This window comes from Aethalodelphis obliquidens, unplaced genomic scaffold, assembly GCF_003676395.1.
Source record: "Aethalodelphis obliquidens isolate GAN/ISIS:26980383/991018 unplaced genomic scaffold, ASM367639v1 scaffold53, whole genome shotgun sequence".
NCBI classification, from domain to species: domain Eukaryota; kingdom Metazoa; phylum Chordata; class Mammalia; order Artiodactyla; family Delphinidae; genus Aethalodelphis; species Aethalodelphis obliquidens.
The window spans coordinates 5,110,362-5,132,581 of NW_020837997.1; the positions used below are offsets into that span (position 1 = coordinate 5,110,362).

Consider the following 22,220-nt stretch of genomic DNA (forward strand, 5'->3'; position numbering starts at 1 on the left):
GCCGGTGGAGGGCACACAGTGTGTGGCACACAGTACTACCATCCCTCGGGTCCCCTGTGCAACGTGAGCCATTAGGGGGTTCGGGGGTTGGGATGTGCTGCAGAGCAAAAGGGATGCTTTTCAATACCTCTCCCTTCCCACCCCTGCCCACCCCCTCTGCAGTCTCTCCTTTGGCAGGCTCTGGGGGGTGGGCCTGTTCTCAGCCCCCCTTTATGACCCCACTCTGGCACCTCCTTAGGGAACAACAGATGGAGTGAACTCAGGCCCTGCCTCTCAGCTGAGGGCAATCCCAGCACCACAGCCCAGACCTTGCTCTGAGGAAGCCCTGCACGAGCCACCCCTTTTCCAGAGCCTGAGGGTGTTGGAAGGGGCCCATATCTGGAATGGTACAGGAGATGCCCTGGAGCCTCACTGTGGGCAAGAGGGGCATGGTCAGTCAGCCTGGGGCACCATCTCCTAGGATGTGTCACCATCTTTCCCCATGCCTTGGCAGGGGTCCTGCTGTGTGCAGAATCTGCCCCCCAAGCCCCACAGTTCAAGAGCAGCCTGGGCGAGCTGTTAGTGGCTGGCAGCAAGGGTATCCAGGGGGCCCACTGGAGGAGCCCAGCCCCACATGTGTGACTCCTGGTGCTTGGGCAAGGCAGAGGGTAGGGAGCAGCCCTTCCCCGGCTGCTGGGCTGTTCCACTGGCTGGCAGGAGGGCTGGGAGAAGGGTTGGGGGGCCGGAGAAGCAGCTGGGCCCAGTCCGGGGGCCCTGAGAAGCGATCTGCACAGCCTAGGGTCAGGGGGGAGGGGGCGGGGCGGGCCTCACCTCGGCTAACCTCCCTGCGGAACAAAGGAGCCTTTCTCCACGCCTGCCCTGGGAGGGTGTGCCTGCCCGACTGCTGCCACCGCTGCAGAGAGCACTGGCCTGTGGGGTTTTTTTTTCTTCTTCTTCTTGACTTTTCTCCCATTTCTATCCCTCTTTTTGGTTCCCGATCTCTGACTTTTAGTCTCCATTTTTCACTTTTTGAGAGGGGTGAAAAAAGAGAAAGAAAGGAATCTTCCTCTTAAGGCGTTTATCAGGCGCAGAGGCACGTCTGTGCTGCCGAAAGGTGGGGGCGTCGTGGGCGTGTTGGGGGTCACGCGGCCGCAGACCTGCCCACATGCAGGGCAGCCCCGCTCTGGGGGAGGCAGGCCGGGACTCAGCTGTGGTGGCGTGGCGGCTGCGCAGGGTGGGCCTGAGCTCATTGGATTACCTCTCCCAGCCATGCACCTGGCAGTCCTCCCCCCGCCCCCCACCGCTTCTCCTCACTCGCCCATTCCCCGGCCCCCTTGCATCCGGCCCCCGCACCGCAAGCTGTTCCTAATCAATGAGAACGGGAAGCTCGGCCCTCATATCACATCACGGGATGTGCTTGGCAGCGGCAGCAACCAGAGCTGCTGCCTCAGGCAGCACAACCCTGGGTCCGACTGGCCGGAGTCTGGCCGCGTCCTCCTCGTTCCAGGTCGGACCTTGTGGCTGTGCAAGGGGAACCCAGGCCCCCGGAGCCCAGGGCGGACTGTGCGCAAGTTCGCCGCCTCCGCCCCCGCCGTAGCCTGCGGAGGGCAGCTAGTGTTAACTCGCTGTGCCACCTAGCTGCCGAGTCAGGGAGTGCAGCACACCGCTCTCGGGGGTGCGGGCCCCTGAGCCCCACCGCCCTGGGAAGACCCTTTTGGTACTTCAGAGCAGCGTGAGTGGGGAATTTGGCACCTGCCATTCTGTAGGACCGATGACATTTTGTCCCTTTATCGGCTTGAATTGTCCCAGCCCTGAGTCTGGGTAGCTGCCTCCTACGCCAGCCTCTGAACTCTGTGCAAATTTGGGCTTCTGGAAGATGCCCTTCTGCTGCTCCTCAAGACCCTGAAATACAGTCCCAGAAGCTGCCCCCTTTACCCTATCAATAGCTCCTTATGTATGCTTGGCACTTTATAGTGTATAAAATCTTCCCGTTTCATTCACTGTCAAAATTCCTGCTCGCGTGTCCCCGTGCCTTCTGAGGTAAGCCTGGGGTTGTGTTGCAAAGAGAGGGAGAGGAGGCCCGGGAGACATGCTGGGTGCCGAATAGCAGCAGGTCTAGGATTTGGACCCCAGGCTCCTGATTCCAAGCCCAGGGCTCCTTCCAGCAGCCAGAGAGCCATCTCAGCCCCCAGGGAGGTCACCTGCCTGCCCACCCATTCGGCCCAGCCTGGGCTCTCAGGGCTCCGAGTTGGAGATTTGCAATCAAAGTCCCAAATTCCTCATGTTTCGTCTGGGCAGCTCTGGACAGTGGCTGCCATAAGGCCTCCACGATGGGGAGTGCAGCAGGCCTGCAAGAGTGCTCCCCTGCCCTTACTTTCATGGGGAGACTCTTGTTCCTTCCTTTGGTCAGTCCAGTCATCGGGCATGAAGGCCAATGTGTCCAATCCTGGCATCCAGGCCCAATTGGGCTTTGCAGGAGTATTAGTGGTTCTGGGCTTTCCAAATCAATTCCTTGGGTATGAGTGTCGAGGTTTGGGTCTTCAGGAAAGATGTTCTCTCAGGAGTGGGAAGGTGCCAGCTAGCTGACATTTCTGTCTCCTGGGTGGTCTTTGTAGCCACGGTTGGAAGAAGGATCTAGAAGGCTTTCTTCAGAGTCTTTTTATCCACTCAAACTGCACTTGCAGGTGTGGAGGAGAGAGTAATGAACAAAACGCTGATAAGCCTTGACCCCAAGGGACTGATGGTCTGGTGGGGCACTCCTGACCAGGAACCACCAGCCTAGGAGATCTGCTGGCCAGGTCCTTAGGTCCCTCAAGCTGTCCAGAGCCAGAGTCTCCTATCCCCAGCCCTGGCCAGCCAGAGGTTCCCAGTATGGGTGGGATTTGAAAGAAGGGCTGCTCAGCTTCTATCCTCCAAGCAGAAGCTCTCCACTTAGGCATTTGCTTATGGCATGCATTTGTGTTTGTTGCTCTTCCATGAGCCCAAGTCTGACTCCCTCCACAAGGCAAGTGCCTGGTAGAGAAGCCTCCTTTAGGGTTACCAGCCTGGGTACCAGGTGCTCTTAGGAGGCTGAGGAAGTTAGAGCACCTGAGTATGAGAGGCACATGGCCTCTGTCCGCTTCTGCTTCCCCAGAGGAGAATGGAGGTAGGTGGGTTCTTCTTCTCCAGGCCCCAGGGGTTCCTGGATGGATTCTCCCAAGGAAAGGGGACAGTGGGAGGCAGGTGGGGGCAGAACTCTGCTCACAGTCAGAAGGAGAGACGGAACATGGAGCGCAGGGAGGCCAGGGGGCCCTGATGCTTCCCCATTTCCACCGTCCTCTGTCCTGCCTGGCTCCCTTTGCAATAGGTGAGGAGGCTCCTGTGGGGGCCTTCCCCTTCCCGGGACTGAGAGTGAATTTCCTAATCCTGGGGATTCGATTTTCCCACCTTCGTTTCCTGGTCAGTTATTCCTTCCCTGCATCTCCTCCCTTACCAAGAACACTGTGAGAGTGGGTGGGTAGGGGTTCCTTGGCATGGAGTCTGCCCAGTCCCTCGCTTTGCCGAGCACCCTACAGAGGGATGCCGGCAGCTAGATGCAGACCAGAAAGTTGTGCTCATGAAGCCACTCCTGAGTATTTTTAGGAAAGTTTTCTCCCTTTCTGTTTTTGTTTTTTAATGCATCATTTCCTCCTTTGCTTTTTCTTTCTCTCTCTGCTTGCTCCCCTTTCCCTGTCTCTCCTATAATGTTCTACTTCACTTCTCTGATTCTTTCTTTTTCTTTTCTTTTTTTTTTGGCCGCACCTCACGGCACGCGGGATCTTAGTTCCCCAGTGGAAGTGCGGAGTCTTAACCGCTGGACCCCCGGGGAAGTCCCTCAGGTTCTTTATTCTTTCTTTGAACCACTTGGCTTTGACTCTGATTTTCTGTCTTGGCCCCTCCCTCTCTTTTCGTTATAATTTTGTGTTTTTGTCATTCTTTTGCTCGTGGGTTCACTGCCTTCTTCCCTCCTTCCCTTAAATTCCTGCTTGTCTCAGGAATGTCCCTCAAGTGGCCTCCAGAGCCTTTGCCTCCCCTTTCTCATCCCAAGTTGGCATTAGCACCCAGAGGACTCTGTCCCTTTACAAATAATTAGACCAAGGGCAAGTGTATTTAGGGGTTGGGGGGAAGGTGACGCCTGGCCCTGGGAGGTAGGGACACTATTAATAGTCCTAAGAGCAGCTGGGGTGGGGGCAGTTGTCTGGCCAGGCCTGGCCTGGACGGCTCTAAGGGCCAGAAAGGGCAGCACTGGAAATAGAGTGGACAGGGGTAGGGGAGCAGCTCTGCAGGCCCCTTATCTGGATATGCCCTCTCTGCCGGGTCCCTGTCTTGTCTTGGTTTGTGGAGTGTGGAGGGCATTCTCCACTATCAGTTTCTATCCATCAGGTTGGGAGGGAACAGAACCTTCAGGGCCTGGGGGCCACTTTTCTGGGCCCCACCATCACATGACTTGTGGCCCCAGGCCTTCTTGGAAATGTTGGCTCCAGCTGCCGGCTGAGTCGTGGCACTAGCCCGTGTTGCCAGGAGAGTCACCCAGCCGCTTGTGTGGCAGTAGCTGTGCTCCTGGTGCCCTCAGCTCTCTGCGTGCCTGGCGCTGAGCTAGGATGGGCAGGGCCTTGTGCTCAGCACCCTCAGAATCCAGGGGCACGAGCCTCTCTCCCCTCTCCTGTTAGCTTGCCCGTCTTCAGGCCTTTCCTTTCCCTGCCTCTCCCCTACTGTTTCCAACATCGTGACTGTCCTGAGACCATTTACTGTGGCTGCTGAATTTGGGGAGGGAGGGATGCACCTGTAGAAGGCGTTCTCTTTTGCCTTTTATTTCCAGAGAAACCTCTCTGCCCCTCTTTGCTGATGGTAATGGGCCAGGTCTTGAGGGAACCCCTCTGCTCGCTGGTGGTGGTCTCTGGGGTGAGACACCAAAAACTGTCATCTAGGGTGTACTTGATGTATCATAAAGAATATGAACTCCTGTGGGAGGGGAGCTGAGGGTTAGCCACAGCTTCCCCACTGAGGTGGCATTTGAGCTGAGCCCAGAAGGAGGGGTGGAGTTTTAGCTGAGGAGGGGTGAAGGGAATTGGTGATCCCAGTGGAAGGACAGCTGACGTTTATGGAAGCCCTACTATGAGCTGGGCCCTGGACTAAGCACCGTATCCCTGTTTTTTCATTTATTCCTCGCCCAGGAACCCTAGGGTGCAGGCGGTATCTCCATTTTACAGACGAGGAAACAGTTCAGAACTTGGCCAAAGTCACTGGGCCGGTAGGTTCTAGAGCATGGATGTGAACTCAGGGTAGCCCCTTTCCACTGTTGCTGGCTGCCCACCTCCTCCCTCCCCTCCTTGGTGTGCCCCCTCTTTCCCCTCCGTGCCGGGGCCCTTAGTGGGCACAGGGTCCAAACGAAGTGTACCTCCCTGGGTGGGCCAAAGGCAGGCTCAGGGTGGAGGCAGAGGCAGGCCTGGGGCCAAGGGCACCTGCCTCCCTTTGTCTCACCACAGGTCCCTCCCTTTGCATTAGCGACTGTCTCACCTTCATTCCCTCGCTGGTGTGAATTCTGCTCTGAAGGGACCTCCTAGCCCCTGGGCATCTCTGGAACATCCAGGATGGTGTTACTGCCCGGCCCTGGGTCTGCCCGTTCAGTCTGCAGACAGCCACGGAGCACTGATATCTGAGGTGCTGGGGACAGTGTTGGGTCCCCTGCAAAGGGCAGACCCAGGAGGAGCCTGCAGGCCCACCTACAACTCCTAGTGCTGCTGTAGGTGGGGGTCTCGTTCGTTAACTACTGGGCTGGGCTTGGAGAGGCAGCTGACAGGCTGATGGGCCTGGCCTCTTTCCCTCCATCAACCTGCTGGGTGCTTTGCTCTGCACCGGAGTATGTCCCTCCGCTCTCCTTTGCTGGCCATTATCTGTCATGCCTTGGGGATGAGCACCTGGGCACCAAGTTCCCCCAGGCGTCAGTGCCCAGGCCCCATCTCTAGTTCTCCCTGGCCTGGGGGCAGTGCTAACAAAGGTTCTTCTGGCAGGTGCAGGGCAGAGAACACTGAGCAGCTCACACCAGGGAGCGGGCTGGGGGGCTTGGATCTGCTTGCCCGAGCCCAGCCTTCAGATCCCCTTCTGCTCGTCCTCTGGGCACCAGATAAGCCCGTGGACTTGCCTTCTCTTCCCATCCCACAGCTTCACTGCCAGGCCATGAGCCCTGCTGTAGCCAGACTTGGCCCTTGCTCCCCAGGGTACCCCAGATAGCCACCATGGAGGCAGGGTGTGTTGAGGTAGAAAAGGCAGTACGGTCGGAGTCAGGGACCAAGAGTGGAATGTCCCATCTTGAAGCGGCTGCCCCTGGCCTGCCAGATCCTTGTGGCCTGATCTGCTGTCCCCATCCCCCACCCCACCCCCAATGGCCTTCCTTGAACCTAGGCCCCAGGGACAGCCAGAGCAGATCTAGACCACATGTGTGTCGAGGTTGTAACTTGGTCTCTTTCTCTTCCCTGTCACTCATCTCTTCCCCCCAGCAGGTGACTCAAGTCAAGGGCTTGAGCCCCTTTGCATCCATGAGGAGAGGGGAAATGAGAGAAGAGAGGAGGGTGATGGGTGGGGGGAGTGACATGTCTCCCCGCCTTGCCCCTGCCCACACCCCACCCACAGCTTCAGAGCTGTGCTTCCTGGTCAGGCTTCTGTCTCCAGCCATGTGGGGGTCTAGGGATGACAGAGGAGGGAAAAACCTCAGGATGGCCCCATGTCCTGTGCGCATACATGCTGGCTCATGGAGGTGGTGTAGAGAGTGGAGGGAAGGAGGGGAAGATCTAGAAGCCCCCTGGGCCTGGTCCAGGCCAAGCCCAGCCCCCTTCTGTCCTCTGGCTGCCCTGCATTCTCAAGAACTTCCTCAGTCTTGAGTCTCCTGTTTGCAGAGACAGGGAGAACCCCTCTGTGACCCGTTCCCCTAGCCCCCCATCCGTCTGCCGCTCCCCTCCTCAGGGTGTCTCAGATTCTCGGACTTGGGTTTCAAGAGGCACAATAGTTACATTCTCCAGCTCTGATTGCTGCAGGCCAGGCCTTTGGCTCCCCTTGAGATTGGGTTTCTCATGCCCTGGATGCTCCTGAATTGCAGAGAAGGTGTGGGGGGGGGGGGGGGGGGGGGGCATACCACACTGAGTAGGGCCAGGGATCAGCTCCCGAATTGGCCGTTCAGAGTATGGTACCCCCAGAACAGAGCACACCCTCACCTGCTTCTCGAACTTCAGACTTGGGGAGGGCCAGGGGAGGGGAAAGGCAGGCACACCCCAAGGGCTGGTCTCCCCAGCCCTCAAAGGCCAATGGTCTGAACAGAGCCGAAGGGGGTTCCTCTTAGCGTTGAGCATGCTAACCACAGCTCTGGACACACCATCTCACTCCATCCCTGCTGGACAGCATGAAGTGGCTGGTGGCATCTCTAAGTGTGTGTATGTGCGTGTCTGGATGCATAGCAAGTGTTCGCCCTAGTGCACACACGTGCCTGGGTACGCACGTGTGGGTGTGGTTGAGCCGGGCCTGCGCGCCCCTCTCAGCCCCCGAAAAACGCACTCAATCTTTGATGTGCGTGGGGGCAGCCAGCCGGTGAATTACATGTGGCCCCTTTCTCAGAGAGAATTTCTTTCGGGTAGGAGACGAGGGAGAGCATTTGCTGCAGTGAGCAGGAATTCCTCCCTCACCTAGTAGGAGCCATAAATATCTCCCTGTCTATGGCTGGAAATATATATATATTAAAAACATGCTGTCAGTTGGGGTTTATGTGCGATTCTGGGCTCCTTCTGGCTGCTGGAGCTTCCCCTCTAGAGCTCTGATGAAGAGGCAGAGCCCTCTCGGAAACACACGCACGTGTGCACACACGTGCGCGTGCACACACACACACACACACTTGTGCAAACAGGCAGGATTGGGAGAGGAAAGGGGGCCCAAGAGAGGGAAAGTGAAGGAGAAGGAAGGACAGAGAGAGGGGCATGGAGCCAAGACAGAGCGAAATGAGACCAGAAATAGGATTCCAGAGGGAAAGGCGAAGAGCTGGATGAAGTAGGGGGGCTTCGAGAACTGAGAAGAGGTAGAGAATGAGTAGAGCCGGTGGAGGGGTGAGAAAAACAGTATTTCGGGGGCTTTTTGGCTGTTCCAGGAGAGATGGAGGAACCCCGAGGAAGAGAGGGTCCCACGCTGCCATCCTCTGGCTGAGCCTGGCCCAGGTCTGGGTGCTGCACAAGGCCTCCGGTCCACAAGCGTTGACCCGGGGTCGGGGGGTGACTGATGACGTGTGGGGATGAATGGAGAGTGGCCCTGGACCCGTGAGCCAAATCCCATTTCAGAGCCTTGCTCTGCGGAGCCTGCTTGGGCCCACACCTAGAACGAGTCCAGATTCGTCACCTGCCCCTGCACGGCCCTCCCTTCTGGAAGCCTCTGCAGTGGTCTGAGTCCTGAGGCACCACTGGCAGGCGAGGCCTCTGCCTCGGAGGTGTGGATTGCACGAGTAGCCCCAGTCCTGAGAGGAAAACGGCAGAGCGTGCTCTCATGTATGACACGAGCCAGCCTGAACACACCCCTTCCACCCTGGCAGCATCAAGGACGAGTTGTGGCTTCCAAAATTCTCTTCATCCCCAAACCTGGACCAGGCAAGGGCCTGATGCCTGCACGCCCAGGCATCCATCATCAGACAAAGTGGCTGGACTTGGTTTTGAGGAGGCTGCATTTGATGGGCTGAGTGGAAGGAAGCTTAGAGCACGGAAGGCACTCTCTGGTTCTGAGCACCAGGATGCAGGAAGATGTTATCTCAGGACTGGAGGGAGGTAGCAGTGCCTTTGGTCCCTCTGTCCCATCTCCAGTCTCTCCAGAAGGGGAAGGCAGCCTTGGTCCCTGGAGAGGGGTGCAGGCGTGGGGGTTGGGGTTTAGTCAGGGTGGCCCTGAACTGGGGGTGTGTGGTCAGGGTCCCTACTGCTCTGGTAACTAGGCTGGAGAGAACGCCAAGGCTGGAAAAGTTGCCAGGGGACATGGCCCTAGAAGGCTGGGGAATCAGAGCGACAGCCTCAGAGGCGTGGGCTGGGCGGGAGAGGATAAAAATGGAGTCGGGCACCTGCCCGCCTTGTGCCAGCCAACACTTTCCCTGCCCCTCCACTGGCCCACAGGCCACCAGCTGGCCCATTGTCCCCAGTGAGAAATCAGACACTGGAGGGGGGCTCCCATGTGGCAGGAGCTCACTCATGCAAGGCCGCCTGGTAGGGACTGCCAGGGGAGAGCCACCCGTGCTGGGTCGGGCAAGGCGAGAAGGGGGGTGGCAGAGAGAGGATCCCTCACTGCACAGCAGTCAGGGCTCCTCCTGTGCCGTTGGCAGGGGGCAGTGCGTGGGGCCTGCGAACAGGAGATAAAGAGTTCAGGCAGAGGGTTTTCTCTCACTAACCGTGGATTTGTGTGTTTGTTCAGCTGGTGGCTCTGATAAGCCCCATTCTGCTAGATAAAAGCCAAGCAGCCATGAGGCGGGGCCTGGGGAAGGGTGTCATAAAGGGGCCTGCCTGTTTCTGTCCCAAGGCCTGGGGTTATCCCCTCCCTTCCCTAGGGAGCCCAGACAGGGAAAGGAGTCAGGCGCTGGGGTGTCATGCTCCCTGATGTGCCGGCCTGGGGTGCAGCTCCGGATCCCCAGGGGTTGTCCAGAGCAGGCCCTGACCCGAGGGCACAGCTCCCCAAAGGGCACATCATTTAAGAAAGCTGGCCAGGCTGGCTCCCGCCTCTGGGTGGGGAGGGCATCTCCTTGCCCTCCCCAGGAGCCTGCCCACCACAGTCCTAGTGGCCTCTCTGGGCCCTGCAGCCACTGACTGGGCCCCTGCCAGCCCCCTTCCCCTGTCTGCCCAAGGTGTGATCCCAAGCTAACTGGGTGGACAAGGGCCTGCCCCCATCATGCCCCCTGACTCCCCGAGGACCCCGTCACCTTGTCGGGGCAGGGGTTTACTTGGTAAACTGTTTGAGGGCCCTGGGCCTGGGGATGGCCCGTGGGGGCCTCAGCCACGTTGAGTGGGCCCTAGCCTCGGCCCTCCCTGCCCATTCCACTTGGCATTGGCCAGGAGGGTGAAGGGGGTGCCGCCTGAGCGGGATGGTGGGGCCCTGGCCACAGCTGCCCCTGCCGCAGGGCTGGCTCTTCTGCTTCTGAGCCCGGGTCCAGATTTCTAGTGTCTCTGCCTTTTGTCCTGGAGCTGAGCTGAGCGTGCCGGGGCCGGCGGTGGTGGCATTGCGGGGATGCTGGCTGGGGCCGCCAGCCGTAAGATGGCTGCCAAGGGCTAAAATGGCTGCCAGCAGCGCCCGGAGCAGCGCCTGGAGGCGCGTGGCAGCGGGCCTTGCCTGCGCTGGATCCTCCTGCTTTCTCCCTTACGTGGAGATAATAGTAATAGCAGCAGTAATGTTTCAGGGCAGTGTCCTGGTTTAGAAGGAGTTCCTGTCTGTCGCGCTCTCCTGGAGCCCCATTTGTCTCTGCCTCTGTCGCTGGCCCACCTCCATCTCTTTGTCGGGTTCTCTCGTCTTTCTGTCCCTGGGCTGGGTGTGCGCATGCGTGCGGCTTTCTGTCTCCACCTGGCCATTTTGGAAGAGCTGGGACCAGTCTCATTGAGTAGCCTCCTCCATTTCCTCCTACTCCGCTGTCTCTGGCCTGGAGGGCTCCGTGGGGACTGAGTTGGTCCTGGGACAGGTGGGGTCGGTAGCAGGGACCCCCTCGGCAGCAAAGCCTTGACTGTGTGTCCCTCGCTGGGCTCCACATGCAGGTGCTGCAGCTGTGCTCTTCCTGAGGTATGAATCTGGGAAAGGATGGCCCTGAGAGACATCAGGCTCAGGGCCCTGGTCCAAGGAGGCCCTAAGGTGGGCTGCCTACTGCCTCAGCCCCTTGCCTGCTCCCTCCTGGACCGGCTGGGGCTTGAATCAGACCCAGAGAGTCAGGAATGAGCTGAGGTGAGAGAACAACAAGAAAACTCACATCCACAGAGAGGTTGCCCTCCCAGGAGCGTGGAAGGAAGTCCTGTAGGCTCTCTCCAGAGCAGAGTGCCACTAGCAGAGAAGTGGCCTGGGGTGGGATTCGCCATCCCTAAACACACCACAGGGGTGAGTGCACAGGGAGGTGTGGAAGGACACACCCCAAACACAAGGGGGTAAGGGGCCCTGTTAGCACTTATAAAGCTCCATTTTCTTGATTTGTGACTAGATGTATTACTTTTTTTTTTTTTAGAATTAAAAAAAAAAAAAGTGGGCTTCCCTGGTGGCGCAGTGGTTGAGAGTCCGCCTGCCGATGCAGGGGACACAGGTTCGTGCCCCGGTCCGGGAGGATCCCACGTACCGTGGAGCGGCTGGGCCCGTGAGCCATGGCCGCTGGGCCTGCGCGTCCGGAGCCTGTGCTCCGCAACGGGAGAGGCCACAACAGTGAGAGGCCCGCGTACCGCAAAAAAAAAAAAAAAAAAGTGTAACCATCCTGGGGGCAGCCTGTTTTTTTTCCACCTGCCCCAGTGAGGCAGGAGGCTAGGAACTTGGTCGAGCCGCAGTAGGTCCTGGGCTCTGAAAAGGCTACTATTATGCCCACCAGCCCCAGCACCCAGGGCTCTTCCTTCCTTCCCAAGTGGCTGCAGGGTCCCCCCACTTCTATCTCTTGGGCCCATGTCAGTCTTCGGGAACCTCCTTGCTGGTCACTCCCCAACGTGAGCAGCTCGACTGTGAGGCCAGTGTAGGATGGACACCCTGGTGAGCCGGCTGATTGTGAGGTGGTGGGCGAGGGTGGTGGAGGCAGGGTTACTCCAAAGAGTCGGGCAAAGCCCTGGCCAGTACCGGGGCCCGGTTTTCTGAGGCCACCCCATGTGGTCCCCGTGTGAGAAGATGATTCTTTACCCAATGCCCGCCTTTCCCCTGCCCCACAACCTGCCCTGGCCCCCCTCTGCCACCCTCTCACCAGCTGTCGTGCCCAGGCAGGCATTCTGGAGGTCCCCGTTGTGCCCCTGGTACACAAAGCTTTGAGGACCTGGGGGGCAGGGGCGGGGGGCTTTCCCAAGCTCAGCAAAATATTCACACACACACTCCACCCTGCCCCCAGCCCTCTGTGAGCTCCCACCGCACAATGGGCCCTTGTCTCGGGGCTCCCTCCGAGCAGCTGTGGCACTGGGGCATGAGACAGCCCAGACAGGCTGGCACAGAGCAGGCGACAGCGTCAAGGCAAACCTCCCCCCCCAGCCCCGTGTTGCCAGGCACTGCCCGTAAGCATAAAGGTGAGGTGGGGGTGGCGTGGGCAGACAGGAACGGCTCTAATTAATGACGAGAGGGAAGGGGCTGCTCCTCTGGAGCTTGAGCTGGGTAGAGAATGGGGGGCCCTTGGGTCCATCCCAGCTGTGCAAAGAGACAGTCGCTGGCTTCTCTCCTGGGCGCCTCCTTGCCCTGACTCTCAGCCAGTGCGTTCACTCGTGGGCAGCTTGCCCCCAGGGCACATCAGGCAGTGCTTGGAGACTGGTTTTTTGGTTGTCACAACTGGGGTGCTACTGGCATCTAGTGGGGGGGTGGAGGCTAGAGATGCTGCCAAACACCCTGCAGAGCCCAGGATAGCCCCACCACGGCGGCAGCGGTTCCTTCTCTCCCTGGTCTCCTCGGGCTGCTCAGGGAGGGAAGGAGAGTGGAGGTGTTGAGAAGGCTCGAGGGGCAGCTGCTTGCCTGGTGTTTGTGGAGCGCTTTGGTTTTGACCCATCCCCACCCTTTGTGTCTCCTGCAGAATCCGGACAATCAGATAGTTCAAACCAGCAAGGAGATGCGGACATCAAACCACTGCCCAACGGTCAGTGCCCCCTGCCCTCCTGCCTGTACCCAGCCTCCCTGGCCTGCTGTGCCCACCACGTCCTCCCCACACCCTTCTCCCCTGCCATTCCCCTTCACTCAGCTGTCCCTCAACTGAACTTGGGCTGCTATGCAGAGGGGGAGGGCGCTCATCGGTAGCACACCCTAACTCCCAGGGAGATCTGAGACCCCCGAGGGCCAGCCTGGGGCTGGGACATGGGGCAGGGGATGGAGCAAGTTGAGGGTGGGAGAGCTTTGGGGAAACAGGCAGACATCCCCTCCTGGCCTTGTCTCCACTCAATCACTTGCCCTTTTCCCTCCTCAGGGCACTTAAGTTTCCAGGACTGTTTTGTGACTTCCGGGGTCTGGAATGTGACGGAGCTGGTGAGAGTATCACAGAGTGAGTCCTTCCTTCTGGGCCAGGGCTGAGTCAGCAGGGATGGGGGTGAAGCGGTGGGACTTGGACCCCACGTAGCCCCCCACTGATGGGGTGTTGGTTGGGGCGGGGGCAGACAGGTTTCCTGGGACGCTCTCGGCCTCACTGGCATGGGGCTGGGTGGAATGGAGGCATCCAGAGAGCCCCACCTCTAACCTCCATTGCTTTGGAGGAAAAAAATCGTAACCAAGGACTCTTCCCAACAACCTCCAGCCAGGAGGAGGTTTCCTCAGCGGCCTTCACAGTGAACTCACCCCAGGGCTTCTGGGGAGCTGCTCATGGCAACAAAACAGGCACCCACACTTTCCAGACCTCATCACACTCTCCCTTCTTCCCAGCTCCTGTTGCGACAGCATCAGGGCCCAACTTCTCGCTGGCAGACCTGGAGAGTCCCAGCTACTACAATATAAACCAGGTGACCCTGGGGCGGCGGTCCATCACCTCCCCTCCTTCCACCAGGTGAGCCCCGCACCCCAGCCTTCCCCCAGCCCCCAGGCATCTCAGGCGCTTTGGGCAGCTGTACCACTGTGGCCTGGGTGCTTCAGAACGTCATCCTTTGTTGAGGGCACTGGCTCCAGAGCTGGGGCTCACTATGCTCCCCAACCCCTGAGATTCCTGCTTTGTGCTGACACAGGCACTCGGCCTTGGGGACACAAACTCAAACAAGGCATGGCTTTGCCTAGAAGGTGCTCCCGGTGGGCATTGGAGAAGGCCTCTCTCTTGGGGATGTGACATTTGAGCCCAGGGGTCTGGTACAGGCATGGGGTGGATGCTCGAGGTAGAGAGAGCAGCCTTCAACCTGGCCAAGGCTGGGCGGGCTGGCGGGACTGTCCCACGGAGGACTTCAGAGGCCAGAGGAGGGTGTTGAGGGCTTAAAATCCACTGACGGCTTTTAAGTAGAAGATGCTGGGGATATATGTTCTAGAAAGTACTTCTAGAAGAAGTTAGAGGCTATCCCAGCAGGTTGGAGGGGAGGAGGGCCTGAGTCAGATGGGGGATTGGCCTGAGAGGGAGGGATGGAGTTGAGAGATATTTGGGAGGTAGATATAGTAGGCCCTGGTCAGGCCCTGGTCACGCAGGGCAAGGTGGGATCCTGTCCTTTTTTAAAAAAACCTTGGACATTTTGGTTCATTGTGAGGTTTAGGCATTCATTTTGATATGTTAGAATATTGCATTAAAATGTTATGATGTTTTCATATTTAATCATACTTTAATATAAAATAACATAATATCACGATGACTGAGTTTTGTGTCACCCCCTGGCATTTTTGTCCCTGGCCAGTGCCTCACACGCCTTGCCCTAGCCATAGGAGCTGATGGGAAATAGAAGGTGGGGCTGAGGAAGCAGTTGAGGGTTTTGCCCACTTCTTTGACTTGGGCAGCTCCATAGATGATGGATGGTATTGTGACTGAGAAGGGGCTCAAGGAGGAGTGGGTGGGCTGGGCCCAAGGGGCTGTAGGTCTGGCCTTGGGGGGTGGGCACACAGCGAGTGCCCTGAAGTGCTGCTGACAGCGGGCACCCACTCCCCACATGGAAGACTGTCAGTGCAGGCTTCCTCGGCCTGCGTACCAGCACCTCAGCTCATCCTTGGCCCACCTGACCCCTTTCCTCCTTCCCCAGCACCACCAAGCGCCCCAAGTCCATCGATGACAGCGAGATGGAGAGCCCTGTCGATGACGTCTTCTATCCTGGCACAGGCCGCTCCCCAGCAGCTGGCAGCAGCCAGTCCAGCGGGTGGCCCAACGATGTGGATGCAGGTATGGGCGCCACAAGGCCCGACCTGGAGCAAGGGCAGCATGGAGCCTCCTCTTCCCCCTCAGTTTACCCGGCAAACCTCCCACCGTTCCTCCTCCTGTTGGTGGCACTGCCTGTCTTTTCACCCCCTGAGCTTCCAGAGGAGGGCAGACCAGGAGAGCAGAGGCGAGCAGCTGGGTTGTCCCTGAGTGGGCAGTAGAGCCCACAGATGTGGCAGAAGGAAAGCAGAGGCCCCGACCCTGAGCCTCCGGGGCCCTGCAGTGGGGGCCGTGGCCTCCCGCTCAGAGCCTCCTCATCCTCCTTCTCTTGGTATTTCTTTAGAGAGGCTGCCCCGGTTCTACGGTCTTCATGGTTTAAAGCCATTTCTCAAACTGGGCACTCTTGGCATTTGGGGCCACGGTATTCTCTGGAGCGGGGCCATTTGGCCCTGTAGGGTGCTGAGCAGAGCCCTGACCTCCACCCACTAGATGCCAGGAGCAAACCTCCTCACCAGGTGTGATGACCGGACATTGCTGAATGTCCCCTGGGTGGGGACAGGACCTTCCTAAGTTGAGGACCACTGGTCTAAAGGGCCCACCCTCACAGAGAGGAGCAGAGCCTAGTAAAGACGAGCAGAATTGTTTCAGGCCTCCCAATCCTCTCTAACCGCACCCTTGCTGGTGAATACGCCCACCTTCACCTCCAGTCTTGACAGGAGGTATGGGCATACCTGGAGAGCCCAGGCGGGACAGAGGGGGGCTGTGTGTGTGTACATATTGCACAGGTGTGCATAAGGAGGCTGCCTGCAGGGTGCTTCTGCCGGACACATTGTTGGTGCAGCCTGTGTGTGTCCTCAAAGTATGGGTGTCTTGGGACCAGGTAGTGCAGACCTCTGTGTACGGGATGCGCATGAGGTGTGTCTGCGTTGGTCAGGCCTGGGGACGGGGGCCTTGTTCTCTGACGCAGGAAGACGAGGGTCTACCTGATGGTGTTTTGCTTGGTATTTTGTAGATGTTCCCCTACCGGGAAGGGCCAAGTGGATGGGCAGGGGCCAGGGCTGGGGGAGAAGCAAGACTAAAGGGCAAGGGCGTGCTTCTGCTTTCCTGCTGCCCCAGATGCAACCTCTGGCTTCTGCTCTCAGCAACCTGGGAGGAAGAGAGGACTCACCTCCGGGCCTTGGGCTGAGGGAGAGGGTTAGACCAGCAGCAAGGCTCACCTCTGCCGGACAGCGCTCCGGCACGACTCTGGGTGCCCCTCCCAGGGTGTCGTGGCCAGCACAGCACAGATGCTTCCCTGGGGGAACCTCTGGAGGTGCAGAAAGAAGGGCTTGAGAAGGCCCTGGAGACTCCCCAGCTAGGGCCTCAGTGAAGTGTTTCCTCAAGGACTGGTGTGCCTTGAGGGCCATGTCTACTGCTGGCTCCTGAGGCATGGGCCCCCAGGTCCCTCTGCGCAGACCTGGTTCCCGAGGAACCCTCCCCTCCGCAGTTCCCTCTCTCTCCTTTTCTTGGCTGCCTGCTGTCGAGCTTGCCACTTCTGCTCCTTCCAGCAGTCCTGCCACGCACGGCCCCAGCATCCTCCTGCAGCACCCCCAGCTCCCTCGCCTTCCCCCCTTTTCCTGTGTACTCATCCCCTCCTCCCACCGACCCTGTGCTGTTTTCCTGTTCTGGGACAAATCACCAATTAAGCAGCCCAGCTGCAGGACTGGGAACAGCTGGGGAGGCACTGTGCGGCCATGGGGACAGCTGTGCACAGCTGGTGGAGGCGCTCCCCCCATCGTGCCAGCTATCAGGTGGCACACAGCTGCTGCCAGATAACACCTCTGCTGGCGGCTGCGAGTTCACCCTTTCCCCGCCTCTTCCCTCTGTGGTTAAGACAGCTCTTATTTCTGTGTTCTGAAGCCTCCCCCCGAACCCCCCGAACTCCCCGCCACCCAGCACACACACACCCCACCCAAACCGATTCAGCTTGTGTCCCAATGATGGCAGCTCTGGATATCTGCCCTGACTTCCCCTTATCCCTCCCAGCCTGGGCATAACCTCAAGGCCCAGCTGAGGACAGGAGACAAGCTCCCCTGGGGGACCTGGCCTGGGGGCCCTGCTTTGTATAGCATCTTGGATGTCATGCCCACTGGGCACAGAGATGACCTTGATTGGCAACATCAGGCTCTTAGAGGGAGAGCTCAAATGGGGTATCCTCTGTGTCCCTGTCTCCTGCTGAATGTCACCCCATCTCTGGTACTGGGAGCCACGCAAAGCCCTGGAATTACCCATGCTCTGACAGTCCGGCCTTTGGGTCCCCTGACTGAGGAAGTCCTTTCCTATCTAGCCGTAACCCCAGCACCCGCCCAGGCCCTCCAGCCTCCTCCCTGCTCTCTGGTCAGATGCTGTTTCTCCACTGTGGTCCTTCCCAAGGGCCAATGGCTGTGCTTTCCCTTCCCGTAAGGAGCTCTGGTTTCTTCCCATCGGAACCTCCCAGAGCCCAGGGCCCCGCGCTGCGCGGGAGCTTAGTTCCCTGACCAGCGACCAAAACCGTGCCCTCACCCCCACCCCACCCCGCATGGAAGCGCGGGAGTCCTAAACCCCTGGACCGGCAGGGAAGTCCCTGGGCCGGCTCGCTCTGAAGCTGCTCTCCCGGGCTCCTCCTGCACACCTTCCCTGCCCTCTGGCCCTGCATCCCCCCTTTTACTCTGTTCCCCTTGAGCTCCTTATCTGCTTGTCAGGGGGCAAGATGGGCCCCCTTGCTCACTCCCTGCCCAGTGCACCGAAGGGCCTTATTTTCCTCTCCTGTCGGCAGCACCCACGGCAGGATGGTCTGCACACGGCCTGAGAAACAGAGCCACAGTCAGGCAAAGGAGGCAGGAGGGAGCCTGGTGGGGGAAGGGGCAGCCGGGAGGGGGCCGAGGAGAGAAGGAGTGAGCTGCTGGCTTCCCACCTTCCCCTGCTCCCTCCCCAGCCCAGCTAAACCTGCCCTGTGTTGCTGATTCCTCCCCCCAGGCCCGGCTTCTCTAAAGAAGTCAGGAAAGCTGGACTTCTGCAGTGCCCTCTCCTCTCAGGGCAGCTCCCCGCGCATGGCTTTCACTCACCACCCGCTGCCTGTGCTTGCTGGAGTCAGACCAGGTGAGAAATGGAGGGCCCGGAGGGGGGCAGTGGGGGTGGCAGAGGAGCCCACATGGGCAACTGGCCAGGCAAAGGGGCCAGGGCCGACCCTGAGTGACAGCCCCAGGCTCTCTGAATGGGCTATGGTATGGCAGTGGGTGGGCATGGGAACGGGCCCTCCCTCCGCAGCAGCGCCTCCTCCAGACCCAGGCCAGCCCTTGGGCCTCCTCACCCTGTTCCTCAGCACTCTCCCACTTGCTTCTCACACCCCCTGTGCATGATGCATGCTCGTGCGCTGTGCGTGCACATGAGTGTGTGTGTTTGCTTGTGTGCGTGTGCAGGTGCTGTGTACGTGCATCGGATGCGTGTGTGCTCGTGTGTGTGGCACAGGCCTGTCCTGAGGCTTCCTCCCACTTACCCCTGACTGCAGAAGCCTCAGGCCCATTCCTACGCAGTTCTCCTGTCCTCCCTCCAGCTGTGGGTGGGATAGCACAGGCTTCTCCCTCTGCCCTCCTTTCAGCTCTTGTCTCTCAACTCCTCACAGAGCCCGGGGCCTGTTTTCCCAGCACCAGCCCAGGTTGGTGTGAGCACAGGTTGAGAACAGTACTCCTAGGAGCCCAGGCTCCCTTCTCCGGGCCTCCCTGCTCTTTTCCAGAAGTGAAGGGCTAGGCCAAGGGGGAAGGTGGTACCTGGGCTGCTCTTCAGGGAAAGGAGCTGGCCCTGCTGCCTTGGGAGCTCTCTTGCTTCAGTCTCACGGAGAGAGTGCTCGAGGGGAGGATGCCTCCATGTTCTGGAGGGGATGGAATCAGGCAGGAAGCTGTGGAAGCTGAGTCCTCAGCCACTTGCCCTTCCCTCTCTTGGCACCTGTCTGGCAGAAAGAGGCCTGGATTTTTTTCTGAACACTGCCCTGTGTCCTGTGTCCACCGTCTGTCTCCTGGGCCCTCCACAGAGAACACTGAGGTTTACCCTCCTGGCTTCTTCCTCAGGGCCTCCTGGCTGGGAGCCCAGAGGCAGCCAGCAGCGGGGCAGGGCGTGGTGGCCGCAAGGTGGGGGCGGGGAGCCCAGGCCCTCTGCACAGGCAGCGGGAGGGCAACAGGCCCTGCTCGACTCAGCTTTTATGAACTCCAGAGAGAAGCCAAGTTTCTTCAGGCCCCTAATGAAACTGAGAGCAAGAGGGAGCTGATTGGAAACAGACAGGAGGGGGAGGACTTGGCCAGGGAAGAGCTGGGGCCTGCTCCAGGGTGGGAGTTGTGCGTTCGGGGACGTGCGTACAAGCGATGGGGCTGAGCACAGAAGAATGTGGCCTGGGCGGCAGCAGCCAGGTGCACACCCACCGCACGCAGGAGATGTGTGTGTGCACTGCAGGGGCCCCTCTTGCACTGGCGCAGGGCTGTGTGTTTATCTGCAGCCCCACAGAACTGTCTGTCTCCTCATCGAGGCTCCCCACTCGGGCCCGGACCGGGGTGAGGCGAGTGAGGCACTCACCTCGGCGCAAAATGTCAGGGAGCCCCTGAAATCTCAGTCATCAAGATAAATTTTATTTTAGTGCAATATTTCCAGAAATTAAACCGATTGCAGAGATACACGATGAGCAAATGTCAATATTTTAAATAAAAGATCGGACCGACCTTGCGCTTGCATGACCCTCACTTACCTCACCCTAACTCTGGCCCTGGTTCCAATCAAACTTTATTTACAAAGGTAAGCAGCTGGTCTGTGGGCCCCGGTTTGCCAATCTGACGTTTTAAAATACTGCATTAAAATGTTATTTATCTTGATTTGCTGGGTTATTTGGCACCATCTTAACTTTCACACTAGCGGCCAGTGCCTCGCTCTCCTCACTCTGGTCCCTGCCCTGCTCCTGCCCGTTCTCTGGATCCAAAGTGCTCTGACCAGCAGTTCTCCTTGTCTTCAGTGCCCCCCAGCCCACTGCCTCCTAGGCCCTGACGATGCCCTTTTCTTCCTGCCACGTGCATGCAGGGAGCCCACGGGCCACAGCATCAGCGCTGCACTTCCCCTCCACATCCATCATCCAGCAGTCGAGCCCATACTTCACGCACCCGACCATCCGCTACCACCACCACCACGGGCAGGACTCGCTGAAGGAGTTTGTGCAGTTTGTGTGCTCGGATGGCTCGGGCCAGGCCACCGGACAGGTGAGTCCAGAGGACCCCACGAGCCCCTCTACAGCTCATCTTTGCGTCTGTCTGTCTGTCTCAGGGCTCACAGGGAGAGGGCCCAAAAGCTGGGAGCCCACCTGGGGCTGCAGCAGCAGAGAGCCGGTAGTGCCGAACACCTCGATCTTCTGGGTCTGGGAGTAGGGGTCCACGTATCAGGCCGGGGCCTGTCTGTCACGGTCCAGAGATGAGGGGGCAGTGGCTGGGCCCACCTTGCTTGGGCTTTTTGCCCTCCTTGTGGTCTTTTCCTCTAGCAGGAGTGTACCCATGATCTGTCCAACCTGGGCCCAGGCCCCTTAGCTCCTAACACCCCTCTTAAACCTCAGGGCTGCAGGGATTTGGTAGGTTCTAGACCAAGGTTTCCCACTGTTGACACTTGGGGTTCTTCATTCTCTGTTGTGTGGGGATGTCCTGTGCACTGTGGGGTACTGAGCGGCATCCCTGGCCCCCACCCACTCTATGCCAGCAACACCGCCCCCTCCCCAGCTGTGTTGATCATGAATGTCTCCAGATTTCAGTGTGCCCTGGGGGCATCATCATCCCCCAGTGAGAAGCCCTTAGTAGAGGGCAGGCCTAGTTCCACAGGGTCTTTCACGAGACTCCTGTTGGCAGGACTCTTAACAAGGGGTTCTCAGGTCAGTCATGGTTCTGGAGTGAAGTCTTCTGCTCCTCAGCCTGGGAGAGAGACTGGCTCCCCATGGAGCTCTGTGGCCCCACTGTCCTTCTCCGTCAGCAAGCCCCCGGGGCCTGGTCACTGATGAGCAGAAACACAGAGCCACTCAGCAAAGGAATTATCCCAGACGGCAGTGGGCCAAAGGCGACCCTTCCGTGGGACAGTGGTCCTTGTTTAGTCCCTGGGAGACCATTCCAGGTTGGGTCATGGTGGTCTCTAGACCTCTGGGAATGTTCTGGAACTCCAGCAGCATGCTGTGCTATGAGAAGGCCCAGCTCCTTTCCCCACAGTTGGTCCAGCCTGGAACCCCACTGTGAGAGATCAGATGGGGAGGACACTCAAAGTGCCTTGGTAGGGAAAGACATCGGGAAGCCCACGCCAGAGGCAGCCCAGCGAGAGCAGCGGCCCTCCACTCAGCCTGGTGCGGCCTCGGGGCGCCCTGCGCGGTGCTGGTGTATTGATCTGGGGCAGGGCCGTGGCTCAGCCTCCTCGCTCTCGCTGTCTAGGACAGAAGCCAGTCTCCTTCCCTACCTCCCGCTCTTCTTCCTCTTCCACTTTTCTCATCTTTTTCTCCCCTTTGCCCTGCAAGGGTTTCTTTTGCTGGCTCTGCAGCTCCTTAGCACACTCAGAGCTTCGCCCACCTCTCTGGACAAGCTCTGTCCACTCTTAGGGGCATGGAGGGAAAAGTGGACATGACTCCAACAGCTTCCGTGCTTCCTTCAGAGATACTGGCAGAGTCTACGGGAGCTGCCAGCCTGTGTCCCAGCCCCCAAGGGGCCTGGGGTCTGGAATATGGATCAGAGAGGCCAGGAACCCTTCCGTGCCTGCTTCTCACCTAAGGACGCAGCTGGGGTTTGGGATCAAAATGACAGCCACCTGGGGGACCGACTTAGCCCAAAGAGCCTAAGCTGACCCACAGGACCCTCAAGAGTGGGGGTCAATCCATCCCTGGGCATCCTGATGGCCAGGTCTTGCGCCTGTCCCTGATCAAGGGCTCAGGAATTCCCTGGAGGTCCAGTGGTTAGGACCCTGTGCTTTCACGGCCGAGGGCCCCGGTTCAGTGCCTGGTCGGGGAACTAAGATCCCACAAGCTGTGTGGCGTGGCCAAAAAATAAATTAAAAAAAGATCAAGGGCTCACTTGGCCTAGACGGTTCTCTTCTCAAGGCAGGTGCCTGCTTGGAGTATACCGCAGACAAAACACTACCGATAGGGGAGCAAACAGCCCCTCTGGTTAAACAGAGAGTCTAGTTCGGCTGGAGAGCAGTCTCTGCAGGTTTCCTCTTGTGGCCTGTTGTGCCCAAGAGTTGGGGGGGTGGGGCT

At 58.9% G+C, this 22,220-nt stretch overlaps 1 protein-coding gene across 8 annotated transcripts in view; it reads left to right on the top strand.

Annotated features, from left to right (window-relative positions):
- NFIX (nuclear factor I X) overlaps nucleotides 1-22,220 on the top strand; it is a 98,173-nt gene that overhangs the window by 61,057 nt on the left and 14,896 nt on the right. For 6 of the 8 annotated variants that reach the window (XM_027084923.1, XM_027084927.1, XM_027084925.1 and 3 more), the window contains exons 3-8: nucleotides 12,722-12,784; nucleotides 13,109-13,183; nucleotides 13,558-13,678; nucleotides 14,841-14,977; nucleotides 17,948-18,070; nucleotides 20,030-20,205. In XM_027084923.1, the coding sequence (XP_026940724.1) occupies nucleotides 12,722-12,784; nucleotides 13,109-13,183; nucleotides 13,558-13,678; nucleotides 14,841-14,977; nucleotides 17,948-18,070; nucleotides 20,030-20,205 (695 nt within the window). The remainder of the gene's footprint in view (nucleotides 1-12,721; nucleotides 12,785-13,108; nucleotides 13,184-13,557; nucleotides 13,679-14,840; nucleotides 14,978-17,947; nucleotides 18,071-20,029; nucleotides 20,206-22,220) is intronic. The other 2 variants (XM_027084926.1, XM_027084930.1) reach the window with 1 other exon arrangement.